Source organism: Hyperolius riggenbachi, unplaced genomic scaffold (genome assembly GCF_040937935.1).
Source record: "Hyperolius riggenbachi isolate aHypRig1 unplaced genomic scaffold, aHypRig1.pri scaffold_132, whole genome shotgun sequence".
In the NCBI taxonomy this organism is placed as follows: Eukaryota; Metazoa; Chordata; class Amphibia; order Anura; family Hyperoliidae; genus Hyperolius; species Hyperolius riggenbachi.
The window spans coordinates 329,005-355,558 of NW_027152348.1; the positions used below are offsets into that span (position 1 = coordinate 329,005).

A 26,554-nucleotide genomic window follows, 5' to 3' on the forward strand; every position below is an offset into this window, starting at 1 on the left:
TTACACTATCAGTGGGGTGACAATTACGGAATACACACTGCCATCATGCTGCTCCACAGTCTATTACACTATCAGTGGGGTGACAAACACGGAATACACACTGCCGTCATGCTGCTCCACAGTCTATTACACTATCATTGGGGTGACAAACACGGAATACACACTGTCTTCATGCTGCTCCACAGTCTATTACACTATCAGTGGGGTGACAAACACGGAATACACACTGCCATCATGCTGCTCCACAGTCTTACACTATCAGTGGGGTGACAAACACGGAATACACACTGCCGTCATGCTGCTCCACAGTCTTACACTATCAGTGGGGTGACAAACACGGAATACACACTGACATCATGCTGCTCCACAGTCTATTACACTATCAGTGGGGTGACAAACACGGAATACACACTGCCATCATGCTGCTCCACAGTCTTACACTATCAGTGGGGTGACAAACACGGAATACACACTGCCGTCATGCTGCTCCACAGTCTATTACACTATCAGTGGGGTGACAAACACGGAATACACACTGCCATCATGCTGCTCCACAGTCTATTACACTATCAGTGGGGTGACAAACACGGAATACACACTGCCGTCATGCTGCTCCACAGTCTATTACACTATCAGTGGTGTGACACACACGGAATACACACTGCCGTCATGTTACTCCACAGTCTATTACACTATCAGTGGGGTGACAAACACGGAATACACACTGCCATCATGCTGCTCCACAGTCTATTACACTATCAGTGGTGTGACAAACATGGAATACACACTGCCATCATGCTACTCCACAGTCTTACACTATCAGTGGGGTGACAAACACGGAATACACACTTCCGTCATGCTGCTCCACAGTCTTACACTATCAGTGGTGTGACTAACACGGAATACACACTGCCATCATGCTGCTCCACAGTCTATTACACTATCAGTGGGGTGACAAACATGGAATACACACTGCCGTCATGTTACTCCACAGTCTATTACACTATCAGTGGGGTGACAAACATGGAATACACACTGCCGTCATGCTGCTCCACAGTCTATTACACTATCAGTGGGGTGACAAACATGGAATACACACTGCCATCATGCTGCTCCACAGTCTATTACACTATCAGTGGGGTGACAAACACGGAATACACACTGCCGTCATGCTGCTCCACAGTCTATTACACTATCAGTGGTGTGACAAACACGGAATACACACTGCCATCATGCTGCTCCACAGTCTATTACACTATCAGTGGGGTGACAAACACGGAACACACACTGCCGTCATGCTGCTCCACAGTCTATTACACTATCAGTGGTGTGACAAACACGGAATACACACTGCCATCATGCTGCTCCACAGTCTATTACACTATCAGTGGGGTGACAAACACGGAATACACACTGCCGTCATGCTGCTCCACAGTCTATTACCCTATCAGTGGGGTGACAAACACGGAATACACACTGCCGTCATGCTGCTCCACAGTCTATTACACTATCAGTGGTGTGACAAACACGGAATACACACTGCCGTCATGCTGCTCCACAGTCTTACACTATCAGTGGGGTGACAAACACGGAATACACACTGCCATCATGCTGCTCCACAGTCTATTACACTATCAGTGGGGTGACAAACACGGAATACACACTGCCATCATGCTGCTCCACAGTCTATTACACTATCAGTGGGGTGACAAACACGGAATACACACTGCCGTCATGCTGCTCCACAGCCTATTACACTATCAGTGGTGTGACAAACACGGAATACACACTGCCATCATGCTGCTCCACAGTCTATTACACTATCAGTGGTGTGACAAACACGGAATACACACTGCCATCATGCTGCTCCACAGTCTATTACACTATCAGTGGGGTGACAAACACGGAATACACACTGCCGTCATGCTGCTCCACAGCCTATTACACTATCAGTGGGGTGACAAACACGGAATACACACTGCCATCATGCTGCTCCACAGTCTATTACACTATCAGTGGGGTGACAAACATGGAATACACACTGCCGTCATGCTGCTCCACAGTCTATTACACTATCAGTGGGGTAACAAACACGGAATACACACTGCCGTCATGCTGCTCCACAGTCTATTACACTATCAGTGGGGTAACAAACACGGAATACACACTGCCGTCATGCTGCTCCGCAGTCTATTACACTATCAGTGGGGTGACAAACACGGAATACACACTGCCATCATGCTGCTCCACAGTCTATTACACTATCAGTGGGGTGACAATCACGGAATACACACTGCCATCATGCTGCTCCACAGTCTATTACACTATCAGTGGGGTGACAAACACGGAATACACACTGCCGTCATGCTGCTCCACAGTCTATTACACTATCATTGGGGTGACAAACACGGAATACACACTGTCTTCATGCTGCTCCACAGTCTATTACACTATCAGTGGGGTGACAAACACGGAATACACACTGCCATCATGCTGCTCCACAGTCTTACACTATCAGTGGGGTGACAAACACGGAATACACACTGCCGTCATGCTGCTCCACAGTCTTACACTATCAGTGGGGTGACAAACACGGAATACACACTGACATCATGCTGCTCCACAGTCTATTACACTATCAGTGGGGTGACAAACACGGAATACACACTGCCATCATGCTGCTCCACAGTCTTACACTATCAGTGGGGTGACAAACACGGAATACACACTGCCGTCATGCTGCTCCACAGTCTATTACACTATCAGTGGGGTGACAAACACGGAATACACACTGCCATCATGCTGCTCCACAGTCTATTACACTATCAGTGGGGTGACAAACACGGAATACACACTGCCGTCATGCTGCTCCACAGTCTATTACACTATCAGTGGTGTGACACACACGGAATACACACTGCCGTCATGTTACTCCACAGTCTATTACACTATCAGTGGGGTGACAAACACGGAATACACACTGCCATCATGCTGCTCCACAGTCTATTACACTATCAGTGGTGTGACAAACATGGAATACACACTGCCATCATGCTACTCCACAGTCTTACACTATCAGTGGGGTGACAAACACGGAATACACACTTCCGTCATGCTGCTCCACAGTCTTACACTATCAGTGGTGTGACTAACACGGAATACACACTGCCATCATGCTGCTCCACAGTCTATTACACTATCAGTGGGGTGACAAACATGGAATACACACTGCCGTCATGTTACTCCACAGTCTATTACACTATCAGTGGGGTGACAAACATGGAATACACACTGCCGTCATGTTACTCCACAGTCTATTACACTATCAGTGGGGTGACAAACACGGAATACACACTGCCGTCATGCTGCTCCACAGTCTATTACACTATCAGTGGTGTGACAAACACGGAATACACACTGCCATCATGCTGCTCCACAGTCTATTACACTATCAGTGGGGTGACAAACACGGAATACACACTGCCGTCATGCTGCTCCACAGTCTATTACACTATCAGTGGGGTGACAAACATGGAATACACACTGCCATCATGCTGCTCCACAGTCTATTACACTATCAGTGGGGTGACAAACATGGAATACACACTGCCGTCATGTTACTCCACAGTCTATTATACTATCAGTGGGGTGACAAACATGGAATACACACTGCCGTCATGCTGCTCCACAGTCTATTACACTATCAGTGGGGTGACAAACACGGAATACACACTGACATCATGCTGCTCCACAGTCTATTACACTATCAGTGATGTGACAAACACGGAATACACACTGCCATCATGCTGCTCCACAGTCTATTATACTATCAGTGGGGTGACAAACACGGAATACACACTGCCATCATGCTGCTCCGCAGCCTATTACACTATCAGTGGGGTGACAAACACGGAATACACACTGCCGTCATGCTGCTCCACAGTCTTACACTATCAGTGTTGTGACAAACACGGAATACACACTGCCGTCATGCTGCTCCACAGTCTATTACACTATCAGTGGGGTGACAAACACGGAATACACACTGCCGTCATGCTGCTCCACAGTCTATTACACTATCAGTGGGGTGACAAACACGGAATACACACTGCCATCATGCTGCTCCACAGTCTATTACACTATCAGTGGGGTGACAAACACGGAATACACACTGCCATCATGCTGCTCCACAGTCTATTACACTATCAGTGGGGTGACAAACACGGAATACACACTGCCGTCATGCTGCTCCACAGTCTTACACTATCAGTGGGGTGACAAACACGGAATACACACTGCCGTCATGCTGCTCCACAGTCTATTACACTATCAGTGGGGTGACAAACACGGAATACACACTGCCATCATGCTGCTCCACAGTCTATTACACTATCAGTGGGGTGACAAACACGGAATACACACTGCCATCATGCTGCTCCACAGTCTATTACACTATCAGTGGGGTGACAAACACGGAATACACACTGCCGTCATGCTGCTCCACAGTCTTACACTATCAGTGGGGTGACAAACACGGAATACACACTGCCGTCATGCTGCTCCACAGTCTATTACACTATCAGTGGGGTGACAAACACGGAATACACACTGCCATCATGCTGCTCCACAGCCTATTACACTATCAGTGGTGTGACAAACACGGAATACACACTGCCATCATGCTGCTCCACAGTCTATTACACTATCAGTGGTGTGACAAACACGGAATACACACTGCCATCATGCTGCTCCACAGCCTATTACACTATCAGTGGTGTGACAAACACGGAATACACACTGCCATCATGCTGCTCCACAGTCTATTACACTATCAGTGGTGTGACAAACACGGAATACACACTGCCATCATGCTGCTCCACAGCCTATTACACTATCAGTGGGGTGACAAACACGGAATACACACTGCCATCATGCTGCTCCACAGCCTATTACACTATCAGTGGGGTGACAAACACGGAATACACACTGCCATCATGCTGCTCCACAGTCTATTACACTATCAGTGGGGTGACAAACACGGAATACACACTGCCATCATGCTGCTCCACAGCCTATTACACTATCAGTGGGGTGACAAACACGGAATACACACTGCCATCATGCTGCTCCACAGTCTATTACACTATCAGTGGTGTGACAAACACGGAATACACACTGCCATCATGCTGCTCCACAGTCTATTACACTATCAGTGGGGTAACAAACACGGAATACACACTACTGCCATCATGCTGCTCCACAGTCTTACACTATCAGTGGGGTGACAAACACGGAATACACACTGCCGTCATGCTGCTCCACAGTCTATTACACTATCAGTGGGGTGACAAACACGGAATACACACTGCCATCATGCTGCTCCACAGTCTATTACACTATCAGTGGTGTGACAAACACGGAATACACACTGCCGTCATGCTGCTCCACAGTCTATTACACTATCAGTGGGGTGACAAACACGGAATACACACTGCCGTCATGCTGCTCCACAGTCTATTACACTATCAGTGGGGTGACAAACACGGAATACACACTGCCATCATGCTGCTCCACAGTCTATTACCCTATCAGTGGGGTGACAAACACGGAATACACACTGCCGTCATGCTGCTCCACAGTCTTACACTATCAGTGGTGTGACAAACACGGAATACACACTGTCTTCATGCTGCTCCACAGTCTATTACACTATCAGTGGGGTGACAAACACGGAATACACACTGCCGTCATGCTGCTCCACAGTCTATTACACTATCAGTGGGGTGACAAACACGGAATACACACTGCCGTCATGCTGCTTCACAGTCTTACACTATCAGTGGGGTGACAAACACGGAATACACACTGCCATCATGCTGCTCCACAGTCTATTACACTATCAGTGGGGTGACAAACACGGAATACACACTGCCGTCATGCTGCTCCACAGTCTATTACACTATCAGTGGGGTGACAAACACGGAATACACACTGCCGTCATGTTGCTCCACAGTCTTACACTTTCATTTATCAACCATAGCTCTGGCAAGCACGTCAATAATCATGTTTTATCATTCTAAGAGGAATGACAGATCTTTATAAAATGGTGGTAATGACAGAATTTCTGGAAACTATGAGCCTTAGTGGATCCTGGAGACCGGGGTGACAAACACGGAATACACACTGCCGTCATGCTGCTATACAGTCTTACACTATCAGTGGGGTGACAAACACGGAATACACACTGCCGTCATGCTGCTTCACAGTCTTACACTATCAGTGGGGTGACAAACACGGAATACACACTGCCGTCATGCTGCTTCACAGTCTTACACTATCAGTGGGGTGACAAACATGGAATACACACTGCTGTCATGCTGCTTCACAGTCTTACACTATCAGTGGGGTGACAAACATGGAATACACACTGCCATCATGCTGCTCCACAGCCTATTACACTATCAGTGGGGTGACAAACATGGAATACACACTGCTGTCATGCTGCTTCACAGTCTTACACTATCAGTGGGGTGACAAACATGGAATACACACTGCCATCATGCTGCTCCACAGCCTATTACACTATCAGTGGGGTGACAAACACGGAATACACACTGCCGTCATGCTGCTCCACAGCCTATTACACTATCAGTGGTGTGACAAACACGGAATACACACTGCCGTCATGCTGCTCCACAGTCTATTACACTATCAGTGGTGTGACAAACACGGAATACACACTGCCGTCATGCTGCTCCACAGTCTATTACACTATCAGTGGGGTGACAAACATGGAATTCACACTGCCATCATGCTGCTCCACAGTCTATTACACTATCAGTGGGGTGACAAACACGGAATACACACTGCCGTCATGCTGCTCCACAGTCTATTACACTATCAGTGGGGTGACAAACATGGAATACACACTGCCATCATGCTGCTCCACAGTCTTACACTATCAGTGGGGTGAGAAACACGGAATACACACTGCCGTCATGCTGCTCCACAGTCTATTACACTATCAGTGGGGTGACAAACACGGAATACACACTGCCATCATGCTGCTCCACAGTCTATTACACTATCAGTGGGGTGACAAACACGGAATACACACTGCCGTCATGCTGCTCCACAGTCTATTACACTATCAGTGGTGTGACACACACGGAATACACACTGCCGTCATGCTGCTCCACAGTCTATTACACTATCAGTGGGGTGACAAACACGGAATACACACTGCCGTCATGCTGCTCCACAGTCTATTACACTATCAGTGGGGTGACAAACACGGAATACACACTGCCATCATGCTGCTCCACAGTCTATTACACTATCAGTGGGGTGACAAACACGGAATACACACTGCCGTCATGCTGCTCCACAGTCTATTACACTATCAGTGGGGTGACAAACATGGAATACACACTGCCGTCATGCTGCTCCACAGTCTATTACACTATCAGTGGGGTGACAAACACGGAATACACACTGCCGTCATGCTGCTCCACAGTCTATTACACTATCAGTGGGGTGACAAACACGGAATACACACTGCCATCATGCTGCTCCACAGTCTATTACACTATCAGTGGTGTGACAAACACGGAATACACACTGCCGTCATGCTGCTCCACAGTCTTACACTATCAGTGGGGTGACAAACACGGAATACACACTGCCGTCATGCTGCTCCAAAGTCTTACACTATCAGTGGGGTGACAAACACGGAATACACACTGCCATCATGCTGCTCCACAGTCTATTACACTATCAGTGGGGTGACAAACATGGAATACACACTGCCGTCATGCTGCTCCACAGTCTATTACACTATCAGTGGTGTGACAAACACGGAATACACACTGTCTTCATGCTGCTCCACAGTCTATTACACTATCAGTGGGGTGACAAACACGGAATACACACTGCCGTCATGCTGCTCCACAGTCTATTACACTATCAGTGGTGTGACAAACATGGAATACACACTGCCATCATGCTGCTCCACAGTCTATTACACTATCAGTGGTGTGACAAACACGGAATACACACTGCCATCATGCTGCTCCACAGTCTATTACACTATCAGTGGTGTGACAAACATGGAATACACACTGCCGTCATGCTGCTCCACAGTCTATTACACTATCAGTGGGGTGACAAACACGGAATACACACTGCCGTCATGCTACTCCACAGTCTTACACTATCAGTGGGGTGACAAACACGGAATACACACTGCCGTCATGCTGCTTCACAGTCTATTACACTATCAGTGGGGTGACAAACACGGAATACACACTGCCATCATGCTGCTCCACAGCCTATTACACTATCAGTGGGGTGACAAACATGGAATACACACTGCCGTCATGCTACTCCACAGCCTATTACACTATCAGTGGTGTGACAAACACGGAATACACACTGCCATCATGCTGCTCCACAGCCTATTACACTATCAGTGGGGTGACAAACACGGAATACACACTGCCGTCATGCTGCTCCACAGTCTATTACACTATCAGTGGTGTGACAAACACGGAATACACACTGCCGTCATGCTGCTCCACAGTCTATTACACTATCAGTGGGGTGACAAACACGGAATACACACTGCCGTCATGCTGCTCCACAGTCTATTACACTATCAGTGGGGTGACAAACATGGAATACACACTGCCGTCATGCTGCTTCACAGTCTTACACTATCAGTGGGGTGACAAACATGGAATACACACTGCCATCATGTTGCTCCACAGTCTATTACACTATCAGTGGGGTGACAAACACGGAATACACAGTGCCGTCATGCTACTCCACAGTCTTACACTATCAGTGGTGTGACAAACATGGAATACACACTGCCGTCATGCTGCTCCACAGTCTATTACACTATCAGTGGGGTGACAAACACGGAATACACACTGCCGTCATGCTGCTCCACAGTCTATTACCCTATCAGTGGGGTGACAAACACGGAATACACACTGCCGTCATGCTGCTCCACAGTCTATTACACTATCAGTGGGGTGACAAACACGGAATACACACTGCCATCATGCTGCTCCACAGTCTATTACACTATCAGTGGGGTGACAAACACGGAATACACACTGCCATCATGCTGCTCCACAGTCTATTACACTATCAGTGGGGTGACAAACATGGAATACACACTGCCGTCATGCTGCTCCACAGTCTATTACACTATCAGTGGGGTAACAAACACGGAATACACACTGCCGTCATGCTGCTCCACAGTCTATTACACTATCAGTGGGGTAACAAACACGGAATACACACTGCCGTCATGCTGCTCCGCAGTCTATTACACTATCAGTGGGGTGACAAACACGGAATACACACTGCCATCATGCTGCTCCACAGTCTATTACACTATCAGTGGGGTGACAATCACGGAATACACACTGCCATCATGCTGCTCCACAGTCTATTACACTATCAGTGGGGTGACAAACACGGAATACACACTGCCATCATGCTGCTCCACAGTCTTACACTATCAGTGGTGTGACAAACACGGAATACACACTGCCATCATGCTGCTCCACAGTCTATTACACTATCAGTGGTGTGACAAACACGGAATACACACTGCCATCATGCTGCTCCACAGTCTATTACACTATCAGTGGTGTGACAAACACGGAATACACACTGCCATCATGCTGCTCCACAGTCTATTACACTATCAGTGGGGTGACAAACATGGAATACACACTGCCATCATGCTGCTCCACAGTCTATTACACTATCAGTGGGGTGACAAACACGGAATACACACTGCCATCATGCTGCTCCACAGTCTATTACACTATCAGTGGGGTGACAAACACGGAATACACACTGCCATCATGCTGCTCCACAGTCTATTACACTATCAGTATTGTGACAAACACGGAATACACACTGACATCATGCTGCTCCACAGTCTATTACACTATCAGGGGTGTGACAAACATGGAATACACACTGCCATCATGCTGCTCCACAGTCTATTACACTATCAGTGGTGTGACAAACACGGAATACACACTGTCTTCATGCTGCTCCACAGTCTATTACACTATCAGTGGGGTGACAAACATGGAATACACACTGCCATCATGCTGCTCCACAGTCTATTACACTATCAGTGGGGTGACAAACACGGAATACACACTGCCGTCATGTTACTCCACAGTCTATTACACTATCAGTGGGGTGACAAACACGGAATACACACTGCCGTCATGCTGCTCCACAGTCTATTACACTATCAGTGGGGTGACAAACATGGAATACACACTGCCATCATGCTGCTCCACAGTCTATTACACTATCAGTGGGGTGACAAACACGGAATACACACTGCCATCATGCTGCTCCACAGTCTATTACACTATCAGTGGTGTGACAAACATGGAATACACACTGCCATCATGCTGCTCCACAGTCTATTACACTATCAGTGGTGTGACAAACACGGAATACACACTGCCGTCATGCTGCTCCACAGTCTATTACACTATCAGTGGTGTGACAAACATGGAATACACACTGCCGTCATGTTACTCCACAGTCTATTATACTATCAGTGGGGTGACAAACATGGAATACACACTGCCATCATGCTGCTCCACAGCCTATTACACTATCAGTGGGGTGACAAACACGGAATACACACTGCCGTCATGCTGCTCCACAGTCTTACACTATCAGTGTTGTGACAAACACGGAATACACACTGCCGTCATGCTGCTCCACAGTAGTGTTGGGCGAACATCTAGATGTTCGGGTTCGGGCCGAACAGGCCGAACATGGCCGCGATGTTCGGGTGTTCGACCCGAACTCCGAACATAATGGAAGTCAATGGGGACCCGAACTTTTGTGGTTTGTAAAGCCTCCTTACATGCTACATACCCCAAATTTACAGGGTATGTGCACCTTGGGAGTGGGTACAAGAGGAAAAAAAAATTTAGCAAAAAGAGCTTATAGTTTTTGAGAAAATCGATTTTAAAGTTTCAAAGGGAAAACTGTCTTTTAAATGCGGGAAATGTCTGTTTTCTTTGCACAGGTAACATGCTTTTTGTCGGCATGCAGTCATAAATGTAATACATATAAGAGGTTCCAGGAAAAGGGACCGGTAATGCTAACCCAGCAGCAGCACACGTGATGGAACAGGAGGAGGGTGGCGCAGGAGGAGAAGGCCACGCTTTGAGACACAACAACCCAGGCCTTGCATGAGGACAAGAAGCGTGCGGATAGCATGCTTTGTACCACCATGCAGTCATAAATGTAATAAAGATAAGTGGTTCAATAAACAGGGACCACGCGGCAACGCTAACCCAGCAGCAGCACACGTGATGGAACAGGAGGAGGCGCAGGAGGAGAAGGCCACGCTTTGTGAGACACAACAACCCAGGCCTTGCATGAGGACAAAAAGCGTGCGGATAGCATGCTTTGTACCGCCATGTAGTCATAAATGTAATAAAGATAAGAGGTTCAATAAACAGGGACCACGCGGCAACGCTAACCCAGCAGCAGCAGCAGCAGCAGCACACGTGATGGAACAGGAGGAGGCACAGGAGGAGAAGGCCACGCTTTGTGAGACACAACAACCCAGGCCTTGCATGAGGACAAAAAGCGTGCGGATAGCATGCTTTGTACCGCCATGTAGTCATAAATGTAATAAAGATAAGAGGTTCAATAAACAGGGACCACGCGGCAACGGTAACCCAGCAGCAGCAGCAGCAGCAGCAGCACACGTGATGGAACAGGAGGAGGCGCAGGAGGAGAAGGCCACGCTTTGTGAGACACAACAACCCAGGCCTTGCATGAGGACAAAAAGCGTGCGGATAGCATGCTTTGTACCGCCATGTAGTCATAAATGTAATAAAGATAAGAGGTTCCATAAACAGGGACCACGCGGCAACGGTAACCCAGCAGCAGCAGCAGCAGCAGCAGCACACGTGATGGAACAGGAGGAGGCGCAGAAGGAGAAGGCCACGCTTTGTGAGACACAACAACCCAGGCCTTGCATGAGGACAAAAAGCGTGCGGATAGCATGCTTTGTACCGCCATGTAGTCATAAATGTAATAAAGATAAGAGGTTCCATAAACAGGGACCGGCAACGGTAACCCAGCAGCAGCAGCAGCAGCAGCAGCAGCAGCACACGTGATGGAACAGGAGGAGGCGCAGGAGGAGAAGGCCACGCTTTGTGAGACACAACAACCCAGGCCTTGCATGAGGACAAAAAGCGTGCGGATATAGCAGCAATGCTTTTTGCCGCCATGCAGTCATAAATGTAATACAGATGAGAGGTTCAATAAACAGGGACCGGAAACGCTAAACCATCCCAGATGTTCATCGGTCATGTTACTTGGTTGGGGTCCAGGAGTGTTGCGTAGTCGTTTCCAATCCAGGATTGATTCATTTTAATTTGAGTCAGACGGTCTGCATTTTCTGTGGAGAGGCGGATACGCCGATCTGTGATGATGCCTCCGGCAGCACTGAAACAGCGTTCCGACATAACGCTGGCTGCCGGGCAAGCCAGCACCTCTATTGCGTACATTGCCAGTTCGTGCCAGGTGTCTAGCTTCATGCCCGGTTTCAGGTCCAGCGGTGCCAGCCACAAATCCGTCTGTTCCTTTATTCCCCTCCAAATTTCCTCCCCTGTGTGCTGCTTATCCCCAAGGCAGATCAGCTTCAGCAACGCTTGCTGACGCATGCCAACAGCTGTGCTGCACTGCTTCCACGATCCTACTGCTGCTGGTGCTGGGTTAGCATTTCCGGATGAGGTACAGCTTTGAGATGCGTTGGAGGAGAAGGAGTCAGAGAGGTAGGTGCTGCTGTTGTTATCCAGCTGTTTGCGGCGTGGGCAACACCCGCGCCGTAGCAGGTGAGGAATCGCTGCCAGGCTCCACAAGGTTCACCCAGTGCGCGGTAAGGGAGATGTATCGACCCTGGCCGAACGCACTCGTCCAGGTGTCAGTGGTGAGGTGAACCTTGCAGGCAACGGCATTCTTCAAGCTTCGGGTTATTTAGCTGACCACGTGCTCATGCAACTCAGGCACTGCAGAGCGCGCAAAGTGGTAGCGGCTGGGAACAACGTAACGTGGGATGGCCACTGACATCATGCCCTTGAAGCTGTTTGTCTCCACCACTCGATATGGCAGCATTTCGCAGGCCAGAAGCTTGGCTATGCTGGCTGGCTGTTACTGCCACGGCCCGGGGGTCATTTGCTGGCAATTTCCTCTTGTGCTCAAACATCTCAGAGACAGACAACTCAACCGTAGCGCTGCACACCGAAGGGCTGTTGGTTGTTGTGTTTGATGAACACTGGGAGACCTCAAGAGCACTAGTCCGGAAAGTGACAGTGTCAGCATCGTCTGATGTTTGTGAATGTTGTGAACCACGCAATGGCTGGGCTACTGCTGCTGCTGAGGCGGGTCTGGTGGTGAGTCTGGTGAACCCAAGGGAGGCAGTGTTGCTGGTGGTACCCTGTCCTGCCGCGTTTGCCCACAGAGTGGGATGTTTGGATAGAATGTGGCGGCTCATGCTGGTGGTGGAGAGGTTGTTAATACTTTTCCCCCTGCTCAGGCGGGTCTTGCACACCTTGCAAATCGCCATGGTAACATCCTCAGTGCAGTCTTCAAAGAAAGCCCAGACTTTAACTGGCTGAGGACTCGGACCTCGTGCGTGATGTGCTGGTGCTGCTTAACCCACTGCTGGACGCTTGAGAGGTCATCCAAGTAATTATCTGGTCCTGTTCTTTTGGATCTGTGAGGGTTGTTGTCCTGGACAACATGGGCAGTATTGAGTGGGTTTTCTTGGGTGCTCCCCTGTGGCCTGTACGTGAACCGTCAGGGGAAACACCTCTTCCCTTGCCCCTCCCTCTTTCACCGGATTTCTTCCTCATTTCACTTATCCTTAAAGTACACGCTGACTGGCAGCAGTACAGTGGCAGTACAGAAATGCTATACAGTGGTGGGTGAGCGGTGTACCACTATTGTCAGCAGTGACACAGAGCACAATGCTATACAGTGGCGGGTGAGCGGTGTACTACTGTTCCCAGCAGACACAGAGTGGAAGTAAACACAATGCTATATAGTGTGGCTGAGCCGTGTACACAGAGTGGCATTAAACACAATGCTATATAGTCTGCTATATAGTCACCCCGAACAGGGTGATGTTCTGCAGAACCCGAACAGTGGCAAACACTGTTCGCCCAACACTACTGGGAGGGAACGCAGATTTTAGTACCTAAACACACGATACAACATGTTTTCCGGGGTCGGACTCTGAGGCACATACAGATGGTCCCGATCATCATCCTCATCATACAACTCTTCTCCTGAGTCTGACCCACCCACCACCTCTGCCACCCCAACATCCCCAGACACAGACCCCTCATCGTCCTCAACATTAACTTGGGATGCTGGCCTGAGCCAGACCTCCTCCTCCACATCAGGCCCCATCATCTCCTCAATGGCAGCCCTCATTAATCGCTCTGGCGACGGACTGATGGACACAACGTTCTCCTCCGGGGAGGGCTGCTGCTGACCACTGGCTGCTGGGGTGGATGTTATAGCTTGCGTGGGGCGTTGGCTGTTGCTGTTGTTGGGAGTGCTGCTCACAGCGGAGGTCTCTGGGGAACTCATGTTGAGCTCATATAGTGGTTGACGGTGAGTGGAGTATTACTGATCCCAGCAATATACACACTGACTGGCAGAGTACGCAATGCTATATAGTGTGGCTGAGCGGTGTACACAGAGTGGCAGTAAACACAATGCTATATAGTCTGGCTGAGCGAGCGGTGTACTACTGTTCCCAGCAGAATCAGAGTGGCAGTAAACAATGGTATATAGTCTGGCTGAGCGGTGTACACAGAGTGTCAGTAAACAATGGTATATAGTCTGGCTGAGCGAGCGGTGTACTACTGTTCCCAGCAGAATCAGAGTGGCAGTAAACAATGGTATATAGTCTGGCTGAGCGGTGTACACAGAGTGTCAGTAAACAATGGTATATAGTCTGGCTGAGCGAGCGGTGTACTACTGTTCCCAGCAGAATCAGAGTGGCAGTAAACAATGGTATATAGTCTGGCTGAGCGGTGTACACAGAGTGTCAGTAAACAATGGTATATAGTCTGGCTGAGCGGTGTACACACAATGCTATATAGTCTGCTATATAGTGTCAGTAAACAATGGTATATAGTCTGGCTGAGCGAGCGGTGTACTACTGTTCCCAGCAGAATCAGAGTGGCAGTAAACAATGGTATATAGTCTGGCTGAGCGGTGTACACAGAGTTTCAGTAAACAATGGTATATAGTCTGGCTGAGCGGTGTACACAGAGTGTCAGTAAACAATGGTATATAGTCTGGCTGAGCGGTGTACACAGAGTGGCAGTAAACACAATGCTATATAGTCTGGCTGAGCGAGCGGTGTACTACTGTTCCCAGCAGAATCAGAGTGGCAGTAAACAATGGTATATAGTCTGGCTGAGCGGTGTACACAGAGTGTCAGTAAACAATGGTATATAGTCTGGCTGAGCGGTGTACACAGAGTGTCAGTAAACAATGGTATATAGTCTGGCTGAGCGGTGTACACAGAGTGGCAGTAAACACAATGCTATATACTCTGGCTGAGCGAGCGGTGTACTACTGTTCCCAGCAGACACAGAACAGTGAACAGAATGCTATATAGTGTGGCTGAGCGAGCGGTGTACCACTATTCCCAGCAGACACAGAACAGTGAACAGAATGCTATATAGTGTGGCTGAGCGGGCGGTGTACCACTATTCCCAGCAGACACAGAACAGTGAACAGAATGCTATATAGTGTGGATGAGCGAGCGGTGTACCACTATTCCCAGCAGACACAGAACAGTAAACAGAATGCTATATAGTGTGGCTGAGCGAGCGGTGTACCACTATTCCCAGCAGACACAGAACAGTGAACAGAATGCTATATAGTGTGGCTGAGCGAGCGGTGTACCACTATTCCCAGCAGACACAGAACAGTGCACAGAATGCTATATAGTGTGGCTGAGCGAGCGGTGTACCACTATTCCCAGCAGACACAGAACAGTAAACAGAATGCTATATAGTGTGGCTGAGCGAGCGGTGTACCACTATTCCCAGCAGACACAGAACAGTAAACAGAATGCTATATAGTGTGGCTGAGCGAGCGGTGTACCACTATTCCAAGCAGACACAGAACAGTGAACAGAATGCTATATAGTGTGGCTGAGCGAGCGGTGTACCACTATTCCCAGCAGACACAGAGTGGCAGTAAACAGAATGCTATATAGTGTGGCTGAGCGAGGTACACAGAGTGGCAGTAAACAGAATGCTATATAGTGTGGCTGAGCAAGCGGTGTACTACTATTCCCAGCAGACACAGAGTGGCAGTAAACAGAATGCTATATAGTGTGGCTGAGCGAGGTACACAGAGTGGCAGTAAACAGAATGCTATATAGTGTGGCTGAGCAAGCGGTGTACTACTGTTCCCAGCAGTGACACAATGACAGGGGGGACCCTGGCTAGCGTGGCTGGAGCGCGAACTACCCTGCCTGCCTACCCAAAGCTAAACCCACAGACAAATGGCGGAGATATGACGTGGTTCGGGTATTTATTTACCCGAACCACGTGACCGTTCGGCCAATCAGAGCGCGTTCGGGTCCGAACCACGTGACCCGTTCGGCCAATCACAGCGCTAGCCGAACGTTCGGGGAACGTTCGGCCATGCGCTCTTAGTTCGGCCATATGGCCGAACGGTTTGGCCGAGCACCGTCAGGTGTTCGGCCGAACTCGAACATCACCCGAACAGGGTGATGTTCTGCAGAACCCGAACAGTGGCGAACACTGTTCGCCCAACACTACTCCACAGTCTATTACACTATCAGTGGGGTGACAAACACAGAATACACACTGCCGTCATGCTGCTCCACAGTCTATTACACTATCAGTGGGGTGACAAACACGGAATACACACTGCCGTCATGTTGCTCCACAGTCTTACACTTTCATTTATCAACCATAGCTCTGGCAAGCACGTCAATAATCATGTTTTATCATTCTAAGAGGAATGACAGATCTTTATAAAATGGTGGTAATGACAGAATTTCTGGAAACTATGAGCCTTAGTGGATCCTGGAGACCGGGGTGACAAACACGGAATACACACTGCCGTCATGCTGCTCCACAGTCTTACACTATCAGTGGGGTGACAAACACGGAATACACACTGCCGTCATGCTGCTCCACAGTCTTACACTATCAGTGGGGTGACAAACACGGAATACACACTGCCGTCATGCTGCTCCACAGTCTTACACTATCAGTGGGGTGACAAACACGGAATACACACTGCCGTCATGCTGCTTCACAGTCTTACACTATCAGTGGGGTGACAAACATGGAATACACACTGCTGTCATGCTGCTTCACAGTCTTACACTATCAGTGGGGTGACAAACATGGAATACACACTGCCATCATGCTGCTCCACAGTCTATTACACTATCAGTGGTGTGACAAACACGGAATACACACTGCCGTCATGCTGCTCCACAGTCTATTACACTATCAGTGGGGTGACAAACATGGAATACACACTGCCATCATGCTGCTCCACAGTCTATTACACTATCAGTGGGGTGACAAACACGGAATACACACTGCCGTCATGCTGCTCCACAGTCTATTACACTATCAGTGGGGTGACAAACATGGAATACACACTGCCATCATGCTGCTCCACAGTCTTACACTATCAGTGGGGTGACAAACACGGAATACACACTGCCGTCATGCTGCTCCACAGTCTATTACACTATCAGTGGGGTGACAAACACGGAATACACACTGCCATCATGCTGCTCCACAGTCTATTACACTATCAGTGGGGTGACAAACACGGAATACACACTGCCGTCATGCTGCTCCACAGTCTATTACACTATCAGTGGTGTGACACACACGGAATACACACTGCCGTCATGCTGCTCCACAGTCTATTACACTATCAGTGGGGTGACAAACACGGAATACACACTGCCATCATGCTGCTCCACAGTCTATTACACTATCAGTGGTGTGACAAACATGGAATACACACTGCCATCATGCTGCTCCACAGTCTATTACACTATCAGTGGTGTGACAAACATGGAATACACACTGCCGTCATGCTGCTCCACAGTCTATTACACTATCAGTGGTGTGACAAACATAGAATACACACTGCCGTCTTGCTGCTCCACAGTCTATTACACTATCAGTGGTGTGACAAACACGGAATACACACTGCCATCATGCTGCTCCACAGTCTATTACACTATCAGTGGTGTGACAAACATGGAATACACACTGCCATCATGCTGCTCCACAGTCTATTACACTATCAGTGGGGTGACAAACACGGAATACACACTGCCGTCATGCTGCTCCACAGTCTATTACACTATCAGTGGGGTGACAAACACGGAATACACACTGCCATCATGCTGCTCCACAGTCTATTACACTATCAGTGGGGTGACAAACACGGAATACACACTGCCGTCTTGCTGCTCCACAGTCTATTACACTATCAGTGGTGTGACAAACATAGAATACACACTGCCGTCTTGCTGCTCCACAGTCTATTACACTATCAGTGGTGTGACAAACATAGAATACACACTGCCGTCTTGCTGCTCCACAGTCTATTACACTATCAGTGGTGTGACAAACACGGAATACACACTGCCATCATGCTGCCCCACAGTCTATTACACTATCAGTGGGGTGACAAACACGGAATACACACTGCCGTCATGCTACTCCACAGTCTTACACTATCAGTGGGGTGACAAACACGGAATACACACTGCCGTCATGCTGCTTCACAGTCTTACACTATCAGTGGGGTGACAAACATGGAATACACACTGCCGTCATGCTGCTCCACAGTCTATTACACTATCAGTGGTGTGACAAACATAGAATACACACTGCCGTCTTGCTGCTCCACAGTCTATTACACTATCAGTGGTGTGACAAACACGGAATACACACTGCCATCATGCTGCTCCACAGTCTATTACACTATCAGTGGGGTGACAAACACGGAATACACACTGCCGTCATGCTACTCCACAGTCTTACACTATCAGTGGGGTGACAAACACGGAATACACACTGCCGTCATGCTGCTTCACAGTCTTACACTATCAGTGGGGTGACAAACATGGAATACACACTGCCATCATGCTGCTCCACAGTCTATTACACTATCAGTGGTGTGACAAACACGGAATACACACTGCCATCATGCTGCTCCACAGTCTATTACACTATCAGTGGGGTGACAAACACGGAATACACACTGCCATCATGCTGCTCCACAGCCTATTACACTATCAGTGGTGTGACAAACACGGAATACACACTGCCATCATGCTGCTCCACAGCCTATTACACTATCAGTGGGGTGACAAACACGGAATACACACTGCCATCATGCTGCTCCACAGCCTATTACACTATCAGTGGGGTGACAAACACGGAATACACACTGCCGTCATGCTACTCCACAGCCTATTACACTATCAGTGGTGTGACAAACACGGAATACACACTGCCATCATGCTGCTCCACAGCCTATTACACTATCAGTGGGGTGACAAACACGGAATACACACTGCCGTCATGCTGCTCCACAGCCTATTACACTATCAGTGGTGTGACAAACACGGAATACACACTGCCGTCATGCTGCTCCACAGTCTATTACACTATCAGTGGGGTGACAAACACGGAATACACACTGCCGTCATGCTGCTCCACAGTCTATTACACTATCAGTGGGGTGACAAACATGGAATACACACTGCCGTCATGCTGCTTCACAGTCTTACACTATCAGTGGGGTGACAAACATGGAATACACACTGCCATCATGCTGCTCCACAGCCTATTACACTATCAGTGGGGTGACAAACACGGAATACACACTGCCGTCATGCTGCTCCACAGCCTATTACACTATCAGTGGGGTGACAAACATGGAATACACACTGCCGTCATGCTGCTCCACAGCCTATTACACTATCAGTGGTGTGACAAACACGGAATACACACTGCCGTCATGCTGCTCCACAGTCTATTACACTATCAGTGGGGTGACAAACACGGAATACACACTGTCTTCATGCTGCTCCACAGTCTATTACACTATCAGTGGTGTGACAAACACGGAATACACACTGCCGTCATGCTGCTCCACAGCCTATTACACTATCAGTGGGGTGACAAACATGGAATACACACTGCCGTCATGCTGCTCCACAGTCTATTACACTATCAGTGGGGTGACAAACACGGAATACACACTGCCATCATGCTGCTCCACAGTCTATTACACTATCAGTGGGGTGACAAACATGGAATACACACTGCCGTCATGCTGCTCCACAGTCTTACACTATCAGTGGTGTGACAAACACGGAATACACACTGACATCATGCTGCTCCACAGTCTTACACTATCAGTGGGGTGACAAACACGGAATACACACTGACATCATGCTGCTCCACAGCCTATTACACTATCAGTGGGGTGACAAACACGGAATACACACTGCCGTCATGCTGCTCCACAGTCTATTACACTATCAGTGGGGTGACAAACACGGAATACACACTGACATCATGCTGCTCCACAGCCTATTACACTATCAGTGGGGTGACAAACACGGAATACACACTGCCGTCATGCTGCTCCACAGCCTATTACACTATCAGTGGGGTGACAAACACGTAATACACGCTGCCGTCATGCTGCTCCACAGCCTATTACACTATCAGTGGGGTGACAAACATGGAATACACACTGCCGTCATGCTGCTCCACAGCCTATTACACTATCAGTGGTGTGACAAACACGGAATACACACTGCCGTCATGCTGCTCCACAGTCTATTACACTATCAGTGGGGTGACAAACACGGAATACACACTGTCTTCATGCTGCTCCACAGTCTATTACACTATCAGTGGTGTGACAAACACGGAATACACACTGCCGTCATGCTGCTCCACAGTCTATTACACTATCAGTGGGGTGACAAACACGGAATACACACTGCCGTCATGCTGCTCCACAGTCTATTACACTATCAGTGGGGTGACAAACACGGAATACACACTGCCGTCATGCTGCTCCACAGTCTATTACACTATCAGTGGGGTGACAAACACGGAATACACACTGCCGTCATGCTGCTCCACAGTCTATTACACTATCAGTGGGGTGACAAACACGGAATACACACTGCCGTCATGCTGCTCCACAGTCTATTACACTATCAATGGGGTGACAAACACGGAATACACACTGCCGTCATGCTGCTCCACAGTCTATTACACTATCAGTGGGGTGACAAACACGGAATACACACTGCCATCATGCTGCTCCACAGTCTATTACACTATCAGTGGGGTGACAAACATGAAATACACACTGCCGTCATGCTGCTCCACAGTCTATTACACTATCAGTGGTGTGACACACACGGATCACACACTGCCGTCATGCTGCTCCACAGTCTTACAATATCAGTGGGGTGACAAACACGGAATACACACTGCCATCATGCTGCTCCACAGTCTATTACACTATCAGTGGGGTGACAAACACGGAATACACACTGCCATCATGCTGCTCCACAGTCTTACACTATCAGTGGGGTGACAAACACGGAATACACACTGCCGTCATGCTGCTCCACAGTCTATTACACTATCAGTGGGGTGACAAACACGGAATACACACTGCCATCATGCTGCTCCACAGTCTATTACACTATCAGTGTGGTGACAAACACGTAATACACACTGCCGTCATGCTGCTCCACAGTCTATTACACTATCAGTGGTTTGGCTGATTTGAATATGTATCCATGATTAACCATTTTATTGATCTGTAATACAATGTGTAAATTGTAACAGTCCTCAGTGTTCTATTAACATTGCTGAACTGATAACTGAGCGTTATAGTCAAACTTCTGATCCTGCTTCGTTCATTTCATCCAGTTTGCACAGTAGGTCCAATATGAGCGTGTCCATCAAGGCTGGATTCCGTGACTTGTGGGGTGTCATCATCAGATTGTCTCTGATGAGTGAGTATAATGACAAGCTGAACAGCATTTGTACACACCTTGCTCCACAAACAAGAAAACATTCTCAGATAGAACTCTATATGCTGCTTCATACAGTGTAAAGCTACGTACATACACTGAATTAAAGGACACTTAAAGTAAACTAAAGGTGCCTAGTTTAAAGGGGGATAAAACACTGACATAACAGTCATTGAAAATGTATTTTCCTATTTGTGTTTTATTTCCCATAGTGCAGTTTATCTGCTTTGACAGCTGCCATTGCATTTTCTTGAATAGATGCTGTATTTATATATTCAAAAACTATCTAGGGATCATTCACTCCTCAGCTTTCTGCCGCAGAGAGAGCTAATTTTCAGCATAGATAGGAATGTATCTCACAAAGGAATGTAAACAAAAGGTAATGTTATTAACTCTTCTGATGCGGCCAGAAGCTGCCCACTGAAGCAAGGAGCTTTCCTCTGAAGGACAAAGTGTTGTGTTTACCTGTTTGAATGCTGTTCTGCTACAATTTTTTTCTTGTGATAGTAGATTTGATGCTGTAAATTACCTTTTAGAGCAAAGAGGTAATGCTTAGTTTAATACCACTTTACCTTACCTGGGGCTTCTTTCAACCCCCCCCTCCCCCACAGTCCTTCTGTGCCCTCACAGTTCTTCTTTCTGCTGCATTCAGAAGCTCTGACCTTCCAAGTGCTGGCCGACTGAGCCAGATGCGGCTAGCTGCACATGGGCGGCACAAGCCGCGGGCCTCATCAATCGTGCTCCTATAACCAGGAGCATTCTGTGCGTGCCCAGTTTTTAAAAGATAGTAACTGCGCATGCACCAAACACTCCTAGTTATGGTAGTGTGATCTGGGAGCCGCACATGAGCAGTAAGCCGTGACTGCCTTAGTCAGCTAGTTACTCCTAGTTATGGTAGTGTGATCTGGGAGCTGCACATGAGCAGTAAGCCGTGACTGCCTCAGTCAGCTAGTTACTCCTAGTTATGGTAGTGTGATCTGGGAGCCGCACATGAGCAGTAAGCCGTGGCTGGCTGCCTTAGTCAGCTAGTTACTCCTAGTTATGGTAGTGTGATCTGGGAGCTGCACATGAGCAGTAAGCCGTGACTGCCTCAGTCAGCTAGTTACTCCTAGTTATGGTAGTGTGATCTGGGAGCCGCACATGAGCAGTAAGCCGTGACTGCCTCAGTCAGCTAGTTACTCCTTGTCACAGGAGCCCTAGTGGCTGACCGCACTTAGCCTTCTAAACGGTGCCAGCGCACAGATCGTGCGAACTCTGGTCGCAGTCAATGCGCAGGAACCGTTAAGAATTGGCCGCAGAAAACTCAGAAGGGAGCCTGTGAGACACGGGTGATTACAACTTCACCCACTGGTTCAGAGTAAACTGCCACCACCGCGGTTATCATGGGACCGTGGAGCCCACTAACTGACTGACTAATCCTGCGAATAAAACGGTTAAACACACGTTATTCTGTCTAGCCAACAACAAACAAACAGTAGCGTATCTTCAGAGACCCGGGATCAGTTCTGTGTGTGCTGATAAGCAGGGTAGCGGACAGTGAATGACTTGGAGAAAGTCGTTTATTCACGCAATATAAATAATTAATATATACAGACAATTATTAAGATCACAATTATTAAGACAGTAATAGCCAGTATAAAAAAATAAAAGAAGGGAGAAAAATACTTAGTTCCTGGAAAGATGTCCTTTTTGTGGGAAAATCAGAGTTCTGGGTTTCAATCTGAGTTCAGAGTTCAGACCAGGTGGATGCCAGCATATCCTCAAGCTGGCACCTGATGAGTTCAAGATGTTTCAGTGTGGAGGACACTGAGTTTGGGTCCTCTGCCATTCTTATGCCCCTGCTTCAGTAGGAGGGAGTGAGGGCGGGGAGCCATACACCCCCTTAGAAGATGAGATAAGCCCTCCCCTTGTCCTGGGGGCTAGAAATCATATCTACCCATATATGGGCTCTATCTCACAGAACCGTACAGGTCAGGGCCGATTTATTAACATTTTCAGGTCTGTCTCGATTCACCCAGCGCCCTGATACCAGACATGAGGGGTGGGACCCCTGTGGTATCATCAGGGCATTTTCAAACTGCCTAACTGGCAGTCCTTACCTCAGAATGTTCTGAAACTTCCTCAGAACCAGCACCGGGGCTCATGCTACACTTCCCCCACGTTTGGCGAAGCTGCCATCTCAGGAACCCCAGAAATATGACAGATCTGGGAAGTTATAGATATGCTATGAGACTCAGGTTATTCCCAGGCAAAGGCTCTTTGAAGTTTGGAGCAGCCAGCTAGGTGTCACCTCCCCTGCTGGGAGGGAGCCAGTGGGTCTGGCTTCCCCCCAACTAGATTGCTTCTGCCATGGTGCTTGTCACCTTATACCTGATGGATGGGCCATCAGCACAGCTTGAAGCCAGGGACTCTCCAGGGCAGATTAGGCTCAGGCTCATTAGCATATCAAAAGAGCCATCCAGCCTTTAGGATGGTGCTCTCTCTGCTAAGAAAAGGACTTCAGCTGCCCCTACACACTCAACCCAGATTGTATCGATTTGAAGCGCAATCGATGCAGGGAATCGAGTGCGATCGCTTTTTCTTCACGGGCGGTTCCAGGACGCGCCTGCAGCCCCGCAACCGTCCGTGACACTCCTAGTTATGGTAGTGTGATCTGGGAGCCGCACATGAGCAGTAAGCCGTGACTGCCTCAGTCAGCTAGTTACTCCTAGTTATGGTAGTGGGATCTGGGAGCTGCACATGAGCAGTAAGCCGTGGCTGGCTGCCTTAGTCAGCTAGTTACTCCTAGTTATGGTAGTGTAATCTGGGAGCTGCACATGAGCAGTAAGCCGTGACTGCCTCAGTCAGCTAGTTACTCCTAGTTATGGTAGTGTGATCTGGGAGCCGCACATGAGCAGTAAGCCGTGACTGCCTCAGTCAGCTAGTTACTCCTAGTTATGGTAGTGTGATCTGGGAGCCGCACATGAGCAGTAAGCCGTGACTGCCTCAGTCAGCTAGTTACTCCTAGTTATGGTAGTGTGATCTGGGAGCCGCACATGAGCAGTAAGCCGTGACTGCCTCAGTCAGCTAGTTACTCCTAGCTATGGTAGTGTGATCTGGGAGCTGCACATGAGCAGTAAGCCGTGACTGCCTCAGTCAGCTAGTTACTCCTAGTTATGGTAGTGTGATCTGGGAGCCGCACATGAGCAGTAAGCCGTGACTGCCTCAGTCAGCTAGTTACTCCTAGTTATGGTAGTGTGATCTGGGAGCTGCACATGAGCAGTAAGCCGTGACTGCCTCATTCAGCTAGTTAGTAGTTACTCCTAGTTATGGTAGTGTGATCTGGGAGCTGCACATGAGCAGTAAGCCGTGACTGCCTTAGTCAGCTAGTCACTCCTAGTTATGGTAGTGTGATCTGGGAGCCGCACATGAGCAGTAAGCCGTGACTGCCTTAGTCAGCTAGTTACTCCTAGTTATGGTAGTGTGATCTGGGAGCCGCACATGAGCAGTAAGCCGTGACTGCCTTAGTCAGCTAGTTTCTCCTAGTTATGGTAGTGTGATCTGGGAGCTGCACATGAGCAGTAAGCCGTGACTGCCTCAGTCAGCTAGTTACTCCTAGTTATGGTAGTGTGATCTGGGAGCCGCACATGAGCAGTAAGCCGTGACTGCCTCAGTCAGCTAGTTACTCCTAGTTATGGTAGTGTGATCTGGGAGCCGGACATGAGCAGTAAGCCGTGACTGCCTCAGTCAGCTAGTTACTCCTAGTTATGGTAGTGTGATCTGGGAGCTGCACATGAGCAGTAAGCCGTGACTGCCTCAGTCAGCTAGTTAGTAGTTACTCCTAGTTATAGTAGTGTGATCTGGGAGCTGCACATGAGCAGTAAGCCGTGACTGCCTCAGTCAGCTAGTTACTCCTAGTTATGGTAGTGTGATCTGGGAGCCGCACATGAGCAGTAAGCCGTGACTGCCTCAGTCAAATAGTTACTCCTAGTTAGGGTAGTGTGATCTGGGAGCCGCACATGAGCAGTAAGCAGTGACTGCCTTAGTCAGCTACAGAGCCGGGACAAGCAGAGCCGGATTAAGGCTAAATGGGGCCCTAAGCAAAGTAACTGATTTGGGCCCCCCCATCATGTCGTAATAGAATCAGAAGATGCAGCTGCACAGCAATATGCCGCACACACCGGGCAGCCGAGCTACTGGTTGCTATGGGCAACAGCACGCTTTCCTCTGTGGGTGCACAATGCAGGGAATAGCAGCGGCAAAATGCAGAGTGAGAGATGAATGGCTGGGACATTTGCACTCAGGGGCTGGGGCACCCCTGTGAAGAGGGCGAGAGATATCACAGCAGCAGCACTTTCCCCCTGCATCTCCAGCCTGGCAATA

The 26,554-nt window shown here is 48.6% G+C and overlaps 1 protein-coding gene across 4 annotated transcripts in view; it reads left to right on the plus strand.

Moving 5' to 3' along the window:
• Positions 1–26,554, plus strand: part of LOC137543623 (sialic acid-binding Ig-like lectin 13) — a 246,328-nt gene that overhangs the window by 39,600 nt on the left and 180,174 nt on the right. For 3 of the 4 annotated variants that reach the window (XM_068264740.1, XM_068264741.1, XM_068264742.1), the window contains exon 2: positions 22,089–22,174. The exons of the other annotated variant lie outside the window; for it this stretch is intronic. In XM_068264740.1, the coding sequence (XP_068120841.1) occupies positions 22,108–22,174 (67 nt within the window). In that variant the 5' untranslated portion in view covers positions 22,089–22,107. The remainder of the gene's footprint in view (positions 1–22,088; positions 22,175–26,554) is intronic. 4 annotated transcript variants of the gene reach the window in all.